Source organism: Myxine glutinosa, chromosome 2 (genome assembly GCF_964187855.1).
Source record: "Myxine glutinosa chromosome 2, kmMyxGlut1.1, whole genome shotgun sequence".
NCBI classification, from domain to species: domain Eukaryota; kingdom Metazoa; phylum Chordata; class Myxini; order Myxiniformes; family Myxinidae; genus Myxine; species Myxine glutinosa.
In genome coordinates, this window is record NC_136262.1 from 252019014 (window position 1) to 252031077 (window position 12064).

The 12064-nt window shown below is 45.2% G+C and overlaps 1 protein-coding gene across 8 annotated transcripts in view; it reads right to left on the reverse strand.

The window, feature by feature from the left end:
- Positions 1-12064, reverse strand: part of ATP13A3 (ATPase 13A3) — a 213599-nt gene that overhangs the window by 111145 nt on the left and 90390 nt on the right. For all 8 annotated transcript variants that reach the window (XM_078772426.1, XM_068105924.2, XM_068105923.2 and 5 more), the window contains 4 exons: positions 3560-3680; positions 3314-3438; positions 2925-3067; positions 2612-2737 (listed from right to left, as the gene is read on the reverse strand). In XM_078772426.1, the coding sequence (XP_078628552.1) occupies positions 2612-2737; positions 2925-3067; positions 3314-3438; positions 3560-3680 (515 nt within the window). The remainder of the gene's footprint in view (positions 1-2611; positions 2738-2924; positions 3068-3313; positions 3439-3559; positions 3681-12064) is intronic.

Sequence of the window (12064 nt, forward strand, 5' to 3'; positions counted from 1 at the left end):
GTTTGCCGAGCGGAGGCACCGCGACCTAACAGTTTCCCCGATTCACCCGATTCACTCGAACGTTGGCCGTATCGCGCCACAGCTATTCAATGAGGGAAAAGAGAAAGACGACACGGATGTGAAGAAGAGGAAGACGAAGGCAAAAAAAGGTTTGAAATACGATTACTATTTATTACTATTTACAGGCTCAAAGAAACCAAGGAGGAGGAAAGATAATAAAATAATATACAGAAGCTTTTAGAGACACAGTGAAAATACTAGCTTATACAAACTTAATTAACTACCCAGGACAGAACAAACAGAAACGGACTCACACGGGGAATTGCAGAGTGGATTGGCTGGAAGGAGAGGGAGGTCCAACGGGTCCGGCAGCACGGTCCGGCAGCACACTCTTACTATGTCTCTCCGAAAAGATCGACTGGACAACCCTCCCATCTACTTTCTCAACAATCCTCTCCAAGAAGTTCTGTCGCTCAAGCTTTTGGGTCTCACTATCTGCCATGATCTTTCTTGGGAAAACCACATTTCCAAGCTGGCCTCCAAAGCCAGTCGCCGACTGGGCATCCTCCGTCGTGCGAAGTCCTTCCTCGGCACACCTGAGCTCCTCACCACATACAAGGCTTTCATCCGCAGCTCAATGGAATACTGTTCTCCCCTATGGGCCGGTGCTCCTGCCTCACGCTGTTGAAACCAAAGCTTTCAGAATTATTGGAATCTCCCGCGATGAAGCTATCTCTGAGGGCCTTTCACTCACTCACCGCAGGCAGGTAGGTGGTCTTTCTGTCTACTTCCGACTCCTCTCCGGCCTTGCACCCCCAGCTCTCTCTGTGCTCTGTCCCCCAAATATTCCTACAGGTCGCACAAGATCTGCCAGCAACCCTCTGATGGTTAAACTGCCGAAATCTCGGCTGTCTGCTCACCTTCACTCTTTCATTCCTCTTTTCTCCCACCTCTGGAACAAACTCCCTCACTCCCTTCAATACCACTCCTCCCTCCAGGTCTTTAAAACAGCTGTTCACCACCATCTCTTATCTTCCCCCATCCAAAACCTTGATCTTTTCTACCCCCACTAATTCACCCCAGATCCACCTTGTTTGAAATTCCAACTTCTTTCCTGGAAGTCCTGGCAGTGTCCATATGTTTTATACCTCTCCCACCCCCCCCCCCTTCCCATGCCCCCCCCCCAAAGCCCTCTCCCTCTCACAGATCTCTCGATGTCTCCATGTCTCTCGGTCCCTGCTCTCAAATGTTGTGTTTGTGTCCTTCCCCCTCTCTCCCCATCTTGTCTACCGCTCCCGATGTTATATGTTCTATGTGTCGGTTTGTCTTTCTGTGTGAGTAATGTTCGCTCTTTCACGAGCCTCGATCTTGTATACAAAAAAAAAAATAATAATAATAATCGGGGGAGAAGGGCCTTGGTAAGAGGTGACCAAGAACCCGATGGTCACTCTGGCTGAGCTCCAGAGATCCTGTGTGGAGATGGGAGAAACTTCCAGAAGGACAACCATCACTGCAACACTCCACCGATCTGGGCTTTATGGCAGAGTGGCCAGACAGAAACCTCTCCTCAGTGAAAGACACATGAAAGCCCACAGAATCTTGGTTCTCACAGTCTGAGAGTCCTTTAAGTGCTTTTTTGCAAACTCCAAGCGGGATTTCATGTGTAATAGCCTTCTTTATTTAAAATTTTCCTGGCTACTCTTAGAACTGTTTTGTGTACCACAGACAGGTTAATGTGTGTCAGGTATATACTGTTGGTCAGGATGCATGAAACAATAGCTGGTGTGGCACTTGCTTCCTGGTAGCCACTACATTGATGGGTTCCGATATTGAGCGCACGAGCACGAACGAACACGCACACGCACTAGATTAGATTACATTAGATAATCTATCTATAATTCCAGTAATCTCTGTGTGTTTGTTTGTACGTTTGTACGTTTGTACGTTTGTTTGTTTGTCTGTGACCGCTGTTTCTCGACAACCACGGGTCCGATATACTTTAAACTTGCCAGGTATATTGCTGGGGACCCGAGGATGTGCCTTTTCAAGGTTTGAAATTAATCGGACAAGTACTTACCGAGCTATGGCGATTTAGCCGTTCGCCGTTCGCTTTGGCGTTGCGAATGGACCAAACCATTGCATGTAAATAGAGGGGGGGGTTCTGTGGTCGTTGCGAATGGACCAAACCATTCATGTAAATAGAGGGGGGGGGGGGTTCTGTGGTCGTTACTGCCACGTGGTTTCAAAGTTTTTTTTTGTTGTTGTTGTTTGCACGCATGTTTTTTTGCACCCACGTACGGGCACGCCCTAGGATGTTTACACACACACACCCCTACACAAATTTTTTTTTTTTTTTTTTTTTGGCAAGGAACGGGCACCCACGTACGGGCACGTCCTAGCTTATATATAGTACGGGCATGCCCTAGTACTACCAATATGCAAAAGTACCACAATAAAAGAGTTGTTATATTTAGAAAAATTCATCACACCCTAAAAAGCTCAAGATACAAGGGTAATCAATCGAGGTTTGTGACCACTAGCAGGATACCATTGTGCACTCCCCACAACACCACATGCAAAAGTTAGGGGAAGAACTGTTAGCCGATCAGACCTTGGGCAGCATATCAGGAAAATGTTCAGTGAGCACGCTGTAGGATCGACCACAAACGGCGAAATGGTATGGCTGCAGGTCATATGTCTTTGAGCATTCCCCCGATATGTCTCCATCTGCCAAAGGCTGCAGAACATTGCAAAAGAGCAACCCACAAAAGGATCAAAAATAAAAATAAAAAAACTGCAAAATTAGATCATAAAGCAACTATGTTGTATCAAGGAATAATGATGGTTAAACGTTTCAACTTTGACTTGAGATCATTCAACCATCGTGAAGCGATTTTACATATAGCCACACATAATGTACGTACAGAGGTGTCGTCAGAAAGATTCCAGCGGATGGAAGCCGGTCGTCCGTTGTGTGGAAAGTTTGCATCAACAACGATGACCTGACTGCATGGTGCCACCATTCCACAGTTTCGTGCAACAGATATCGCCGTCAATATGTTATCACCTGGCCAGAGGAAAACAAACAACAAATTGGCCTGCTTGCCATTGACATCTCAGCACATACATTAGCTCAGGATGCTAGGATTTACTGGGTTTACGTCCATCGACGAGCAAAATTCACTATGCCTCCTACTGTCCATGCCTGAAAATGAGTTTGTACAAGCTCTTCGTGACATGCTCTCTGTTGCAACATCTGCGAGTTTCTAACCAAATAAAAAAGCAGATGCAAGTGCTTGTGATAGCGCTATACCGGTGATCATGACGGGCCTGATGCCAGCTTGTTGCAGTTCCTCCAGTGTCGAGATTGTGTCAACCTTGAGCTTGTTCTGCATCACCAACAGCCCGACAAACTCGAGATTTGACTCGATTGTTTCCCTGAAAGTCCAGTGATAGCTGGTGTAAAGTTAAACTTTATTGACAAAGTCAGTATAAGAATAAGAAAGGTTCAATAAGATACAGCAAAAACAAAGGAGATGGAATGTAGTAGGATAGCAACCTGGAGATAGAACGAAGGCGATGCCATGTGACTTTGCTCTCCAACCGACGATGCGCCAAGCCCAGCACGCGGAAGCCTTTCCGAGTATAACCACGAAGAATCAACAGAAAATCTTCCGGAACTGGTGGGTTGAAAGATTACATTAAACTCCAATTTAGATCTTATAGCACAATCGACTGAAGGTTTTCTACAACGGTATGATGAAACCGAAGCCAAACATTTGCTTGCAATTCCCAGCACAGCTTTCATATCGTCATCGCCCCAAAAAAAAACGTTTTGTCGGGCAGTGCCAAATATTGGGATACAGGGAGTTTGTGGGGGAATGCTTTTGTCTTTGTAGGCCCTTGCAGTTTGGCTGCAGAATACATTTTCCATGTCACAATCTGTGTGCAAGAATAGAAGACAACATGAGAGGACTGTCAGCTGCCCATTAAAGAACTGCACAGCAAGGCAGGATGGCAAAACGGAAGCTGTTCCACAGGTTTAGAATATGATTCACAAAGGATTTGAGGGGAGCAGAAAGCCTGGATTTTAAGTGATTCACAAAGGATTTGAGGGGAGCAGAAAGCCTGGATTTTAAAAGGTCAGCAAGGAGATAACGCTCTATACTGTTAGGACTGGGGAAAGGCCTGGGAATTAAAAAGACAGGGAACACCTTTATCAACTAGGTGGTATTCATAGAATACTTACCCTGCGCAGTCTTGAGAAGGACTTGGTGCAAGCCAACTCTTCTGTTTCTTAAGGGATTTTTTTTGTTTTGTTTTTCACACTGATCAGATCAAGCGTTGTATTTGTCGAATTATGACGTCATCATTAACATATCTTATTCCCCATGGGGTGTACTTGACAATGAGCCATGTTTCAATTTTTTCCCATTAAGCGGTTTGGGAGATATAGAGGTATAACGTTTTTCCAAGATGGCGTCACGTGACCAATGACGACATAATTAGGAATAAAAAATTCTACAGGCAGAGGCGTTCCTATGGTAAAATTTCATGTCAATCGGACCAATGGTTGCCGAGAAAATGAATTTTTAAAATGCAGACAAGGCACACAGCACACATATGGCACACGTACGCACCCAATTGCTTAACCCCGCATTTTCGCTTCGCGAGCGCAGGGTAATGAGGTGCCACCGATCAATTTACAAACATCAGAACACAGAGCTTCCTCGATTGTAAATGCACTGTTAGGTTGAAAGGAAATAAGAAAATATAACAAGACAATTATATAAACAAGATGGTATTCAAAGAATACTTACCCTGCACAGTCAACTTGGTGCGAGCCAACGCTTCTGTTTTTGAAGGTTTTTTTATTATTATTTGATCCTACATGGCCGCCAGACCACGTCCGTGATTACATCATAAATTTATATTCTCTAATATAATTGTTGCATAGATCACGCCCAATAAATTTCAAACTGATCAGACGAAGCATTGTCCATGTCGAATTATGACGTCATAATTATGGCACCAATGACGTCATCGTTAACAACACCTATTCCTCATATGGAGTTCTTTACAATGAGCCATGTTTCAATTTTTTTTCCATAGAGCAGGTTTGGAGATATAGAGGTGCAACGATTTTTTTGTTTTTTACAAGATAGCGCCTGTGCCACATGACCAATGACATCATGATTATCATTAAAATATTCTATAGGGAGAGGCGCTCCTATTGTGAAAATTTCGTGTCCATCAGACCAACAGTTGCTGAGAAAAAAAATTCACAATGATCGGATAAGTGTTGCACTTGTCGAATTATGATGTCATAATGAAGGCACCGATGACATCATCATTAACATATCTTATTCCCCATGAGGAGTAGTTGACAATGAGCCCGGTCTCAATTCTTTCCATGGAGTGGTTTCAGAGAAATAGAGGTACAAAGTTTTTCCAAGATGGCGCCTGTACCACGTGATCTATGACGTCATAATAATCATTGAAATATTCTACAGGAGGAGGCCCTCCTACAGTGAAGATTTCGTGTCAATTGGACCAAGAATTGCAGAGAAATAAAATTCATACTGATCGAATCAAGCATTGTACTTGTCAAATTATGACGTCATAATTAAGGTACTGATAACGTCATCATTAACATATCTTATTCCCCAAGGGGAGTACTTCACAATGAGCCATGTTTCAATTTTTTCCCATTGAGCAGTTTGGGAGATATAGAGGGAAAACGTTTTTCCAAGATGGTGTCCATACCACGTGACCTATGACGACATAATTAGGAATAAAAAAAATTCCAGAGTCGGAGGCACCCCTATGGTAAAATTTCGTGCCAATCAGACCAATGGTTGCCGAGAAAATGAATTTTACAAATGCAGACACGGCAAACGTACGGCACACGGCACACGTACGGCACACGGCACACGTACGGCACACGGCACACGGCACACATACGCACCCGATTGCTTAAAACCGCTTTTCGCTCCGCGAACGCAGGGTAAACAGCAGAGTACCCACCCTATGGGCAATTTGATCCAAGCATCCAACACATTCTTCCAATACGTCACTTTATTTACGTGGTGCATAGGCAACGGACCGCTGCCTCAATCGCTCCCGAAAATAAAAAAGATAACACGGGTCACGTACACTACATGACCAAAATGATGCGGGCACCCTTTCTAATTGGTGGATTCGGCTGTTTCATCCACACCCATTTCTGAAAGGTATATATAAAATAAAGCACACAGCCATGCAATCTCCATAGACAAACAGTGGCAGTAGAATGGGCTGTACTGAAGAGCTCAGTGACGTTCAACGTGGCACCGTCATAGGATGCCACCTTTCCAACAAGTCAGTTCGTCAAATTTCTGCCCTGCTAGAGCTGCCCCGGTCAACTATAAGTGATGTTATTGTGAAGTGGCAACGTCGAGGAGCAACAACAGCTCAGCCGCGAAGTGGTAGGCAACACAAGCTCACAGAACGGGACCGACAAGTGCTGAAGCGCGTAAAAATCGTCTGTCTTCGATTGCAACACTCAGTACAGAGTTCCAAACTGCCTCTGGAAACAACGTCAGCACAACAACTGTTCGTCGGGAGCTTCATGAAATGGGTTTCCATGGCCGAGCAGCCACAAACAAGCCTAAGTTCACCATGTGCAATGCCAAGCGTCAGCTGGAGTGGTGTAAAGCTCGCCGCCATTGGACTCTGGAGCAGTGGAAACGCGTTCTCTGGAGTGATGAATCACGCTTCACCATCTGGCAGTCCGACGGACGAAACTGGGTTTGGCCGGTGCCAGGAGAACGCTACCTGCCCAAATGCATAATGCCAACTGTAAAGTTTGGGGAAGGAGGAATAATGGTCTGGGGCTGTTTTTCATGGTTCGGCCCCTTAGTTCCAGTGAAGGGAAATCTTAACGCTACAGCATACAATGACATTCTAGATGATTGTGTGCTTCCAACTTTGTGGCAACAGTTTGGGGAAGGCCCTTTCCTGTTTCAGCATGACAATGCCCCCGTGCACAAAGCGAGGTCCATACAGAAATGGTTTGTCGAGATCGGTGTGGAAGAACTTGACTGGCCTGCACAGGGCCCTGGCCTCAACCCCATCAAACACCTTTGGGATGAATTGGAGCACCGACTGTGAGCCAGGCCTAATCACCCATCATCAGTACCCAACCTCACGAATGCTCTTGTGGCTGAATGGAAGCAAGTCCCCACAGCAATGTTCCACCAACTCATGGAAAGCCTTCCCAGATAAGTGGAAGCTGTTATTGCAGCAAAGGGGGGGACCAACTCCATATTAATGCCCATGATTTTGGAATGAGATGTTCGATGTTCAGGTGTCCACATACTTTTGGTCATGTAGTGTATACAATAACAACAACATGCATTTTAAAGGCCATTTTCCCTACTAGAGCGGGGGTTAGCCTTGCGGTCCCCATGACAATCTTCTCCATTTTGCCCTATTTTTTGCATCTCTCCTTGTTAACCCCCCTTGCCCGCATTTCTTCTTCCACCATCTTTAGCCAAGTCTTTCTTGGTCTTCCCCGTCCTCTACTTCCTTCTACATTCATTTCCATCACTCTTCTCAACCAGTCACTTTCATCCTTCCTCAACACATGACCAAACCATCTCAACCTGTTCTTCTTCACAGCATCAATCACAGGCTCTATTCCCATCATCTTTCGCAATTCATCATTTGTCTTCCTCTCTCTCAACGATACTTACCACATCCACCGAACCATTCGCATTTCCACCCTTTCCAGCCTTCGTTGCTGCTCTACGTTCATTACCCATGTCTCGCTCCCATAAATCATAACACTTCTCACACATGCAGCATACACCTTTCCCTTCAGCTTTAACGACACTCCCCTAATCATCAGCACGCCACTCAGTTCCCGAAACTTCTTCCATGCACATCTCACTCTCGCAACCGTTGCCGAGTCTGAAGTGTATGTTATGTATGTGTAGTGTATGTTAAGCAAAAACATGTGTGCTGCTCATGTGCATTTACAGGTAGTCCCTGACTTCCGAACACACAGCTTATGAACAGATTATACTTTAAAACGACGTTTCGGTTTTTCAATCGTTTATCCATTCGTACAAACATGACTTTTTTTGAAGGTACCGCGCCGAGCACTAAATACAGGAAATCGTAACTAAAGAGGCAATTACCCATTAATTTAATGACCCATTTACACTGGAATTCACACCGGCTTCGCTCGAACACTTCCACCATTTCACATGTCATTCTCTCCACAGGGTTCCTTACCAGCACGACACACAGTGGTGCTCGCCCAGCTTCACAATAAACCCCTCTAACGAGATCGCTATCTCTCGTCATCCCTTACATGAGCATAGATGGCAAAGTCACACGTTTCAGGGGTTTGGCCCGTTTCGTTTCTGAAAACCTGCAAACTCATTTTAGTGTCGTCAAAACCAGGACAAGATGAAAAGTACGATCAATTTTAAAAATGCAGTGTTTCGTTTCCATTCCACTCAAGTATTGACACACACACAGACTGATAGACCTGGAGCTGATATGCAAGGTATCATCACTCTAGTCATTTGGCTGTGTGACGTCATGATCTTTCCCTCACTGAAGGCCACGTCATCACCCTCCAGGATTTCACATGCAGTATCACCTCAGCATTCGATCACGTCTAATAAATAAATAAATAAATAAATAAATAAACCTGCTTTTGATTCCTACCAACCCGTTTTCCATCCCCTCCAACGTGCCATGGTATGCACTACACACATTCTGTCTCCCCTAATTTATTCACTTTTGAGTAAAAAGTACATTTGACAACGTTTTTATGCAAAAAAATGGGTTTAGTTTGTGTTTGAGAACCAAGTAATCACCAATTATATGCATTTAAAGGGGATTTATTGGTCTGGCTTAAGGACATAAAACTTACAAACACATTTTCAAGCACACATTGAGTTCAGAAACCGGGGACTGCTTGGTTAATACATCGTGGCTATATAGCTCAGATAATTCCAATTGCATTCTCCCAAAGGAAAAAAAGATAGCAAAATGGGTGAAAAAATATATATATATATTTTCAAAACTTCATAGAATCAAACTAAAATTGCAGAGGCACAACTTCCCAGTGCCCTCATTGCCATCTGAAAGTTTCAGCTGTTTTGGTCAAATCATCTTGGAGTAGATACAACAACAACAACAACAACATGCATTTTAAGACCATTTTCCCTGCTAGAGCGGGGGTTAGCCTTGCGGTCCCCATGACAATCTTCTCCATTTTGCCCTATTTTCTGCATCTCTCCTTGTTAACCCACTTGCCCGCATTTCTTCTTCCACCATCTTTAGCCAAGTCTTTCTCGGTCTTCCCCGTCCTCTACTTCCTTCTACATTCATTTCCATCACTCTTCTCAACCAGTCACTTTCATCCTTCCTCAACACATGACGAAACCATCTCAACCTGTTCCTCTTCACAGCATCAATCACAGGCTCCATTCCCATCATCTTTTGCAATTCATCATTTGTCTTCCTCTCTCTCAACGATACTCCGCACATCCACCGAACCATTCACATTTCCATCCTTTCGAGCCTTTGTTGCTGCTCTACGTTCATTACCCATGTCTCATTCCCATAAATCAAAACACTTCTCACACATGCAGCAAACACCTTTCCCTTCAGCTTCAACGACACTCCCCTCCTCATCAGCACGCCACTTAGTTCCCGAAACTTCTTCCATGCACATCTCACTCTAGCAACCGTTGCCGAGTCTGATCCACCTTCTCCATTCAGCATGTCTCCGAGGTATCAAAATGTTTTCACACCTTCCAGCTTCATGCAGTCTCCAAGATCCAACTCAACATTTCCCCCATCTGCAGCTCCCTCTGTGCACACCTTACATTTGAATGTAGCTGCCACACTGGTTAATGACCCTCTCAGACCACTACATTTTTGATGAACCCACTCAGCGCACATTGTACATTGAATGGAGTTCACTCCGACACCCTTCCTGCACACAGCACATGGCCACTTCCCAGTTCCTTCCACCTCACCACATGCTTTACCACGTGCCATCACCTTCGTCTTTCCTATATTCACCTTCAGACCTTTTGTCTCCATACATTCCTTCCACTTGTTCATCTTTTCCTTCAGTCCATCCATACTTTCCACAATCAACACCAGATCATCTGCATACAACAACTCCCACGGTAAACCCTCCTTTACGTTCTGAGCCAGCACCTCCATCACAGCTACAAATAGTAGTGGACTTGGTACCGACCCCTGATGCACTCCCACCTTCACCTCAAACTCACTACTGTTCCCGTCCTTCGTCCTTACAGCTGTGCACGCTCTTTTGTACATTGCCATCACTACTCTGATCAACCATTCCTCCACTTCTAACTTCCTCAATGCCCATTTCAATACTTCGCGTGGAACCCGATCGAATGGTTTCTCCAGATCAACAAACCCAAGAAACAACTTCTTCCTCTTCTCCATGTACTTCTCCTGCAACTGCCTCACAATAAAGAGCACGTCTGTTGTTCCTCTTTCTGGCATAAATCCAAACTGCATTTCGTCGATCTTCATCTTCTTCCTTATCCTCCTCTCCAACACCCTTTCCAATACCTTCATTCCATGCTCCAATAACTTTATCGCTCGGTACGAGCCACACTCCAGAGGGTCACCTTCCCCTTGTATAGAGGCACGAGGGTACTCACTTCCCAATCCACTGGAATGCGGCCTTCTTTCACCACCAGATTACAGATCTCTGTCATTCTCTTCACACTCCAACTTCCTGCTGCCTTCAACATATCTCCCACAACTCCCGTCGGCCCTCCCGCTTTTCTACTCTTCATTGCTTTTATCGCTTCCTCAACTTCCTTCTCACTTATCTTCTCTGCCGGTCCTAAAACTGGGTTACTCTCTATGTTGCCATCCCATTCATTCTCTGTATTCAACAGCATTTCCATACATCTTTTCCATCTTCCTTTAATTCCATCTGGGTCCACAACGATTTGTCCCACTTCATCCTTCAAGCAACTCACCCCCATCACACCACACCTCTCTTTCGCTATCTGCTTTGCAATCCTGAATACCGCTCTCTGACCCTCTTCCGAGTCCAAGCTTTCTCCGAACATTTTCCTACATGCCTCCTGCGCCTTTGCTTCCTCTTTCTTTGCAGCCTTTTTGGCTGCCTTATAACTTTCATGCTCTGCTTTTTCTGCTCCCGTACCCTTCGCCTTCTGCCACTCCTTGAACTTCTTCCTCTTCTCGTCAATCCTCTTTCCAACTTCATCATCCCACCACCATGTTTCCGAGTGCCTCGGTGGTCCTTTTGTCCATCCACATACCTCATCAACGGCTCCCAACAGACTATCTTTCATTGACATCCAACCACGTTCAAGCTCAACCACATCATCCTCTACCCTACTCAGCCTCTCTTTTAATGCCTCCCTTACTGTCACCTCTTTCAACCTCCACACCTTCATTCTCTGTTGGTACTTCACCCGCCGAGCTCTCCTCGCACCTTTCACCCTTATGTCGCAGACACCCAAGTGGTGCTGTGAAACAGCCTCCTCCCCCGGGATCACCTTTGTGTCCCGGAGGTGCCCACTATCTCGCCAACGCAACATCAGGTAATCAACGGTTGTCGTCGACCCACCTGACGTGTATGTAACAAGCTAATTATCCCCTTTCTGGAACTGAGTATTACAAATCAACAAATCAGCTCCATCAGCAAACTCCAAAATCCTTTCACCTTCTCCATTTCTCACACCATATCCGTAACCCCCATAAACTCCCTCAAAACCGTCCATACTCCTTCCCACATGTCCATTTAGGTCTCCTCCTACCACAACAACTTCCTCATCTTTCACGTTTTCCATCAGCTTCTCTATCGCACATCAGAACTGGTCCTTCTCTTCATCGCTCTGACCAACCTGCGGAGCATATCCCGAGATGATGTTCACCAAGAGCTTTCCAATCATCATTTTCACCATCATCAACCTATCACTCACTCTAGTCACACTCACCACACTGTCTACAAACTCCTCAGAAAACAGGACACCAACAC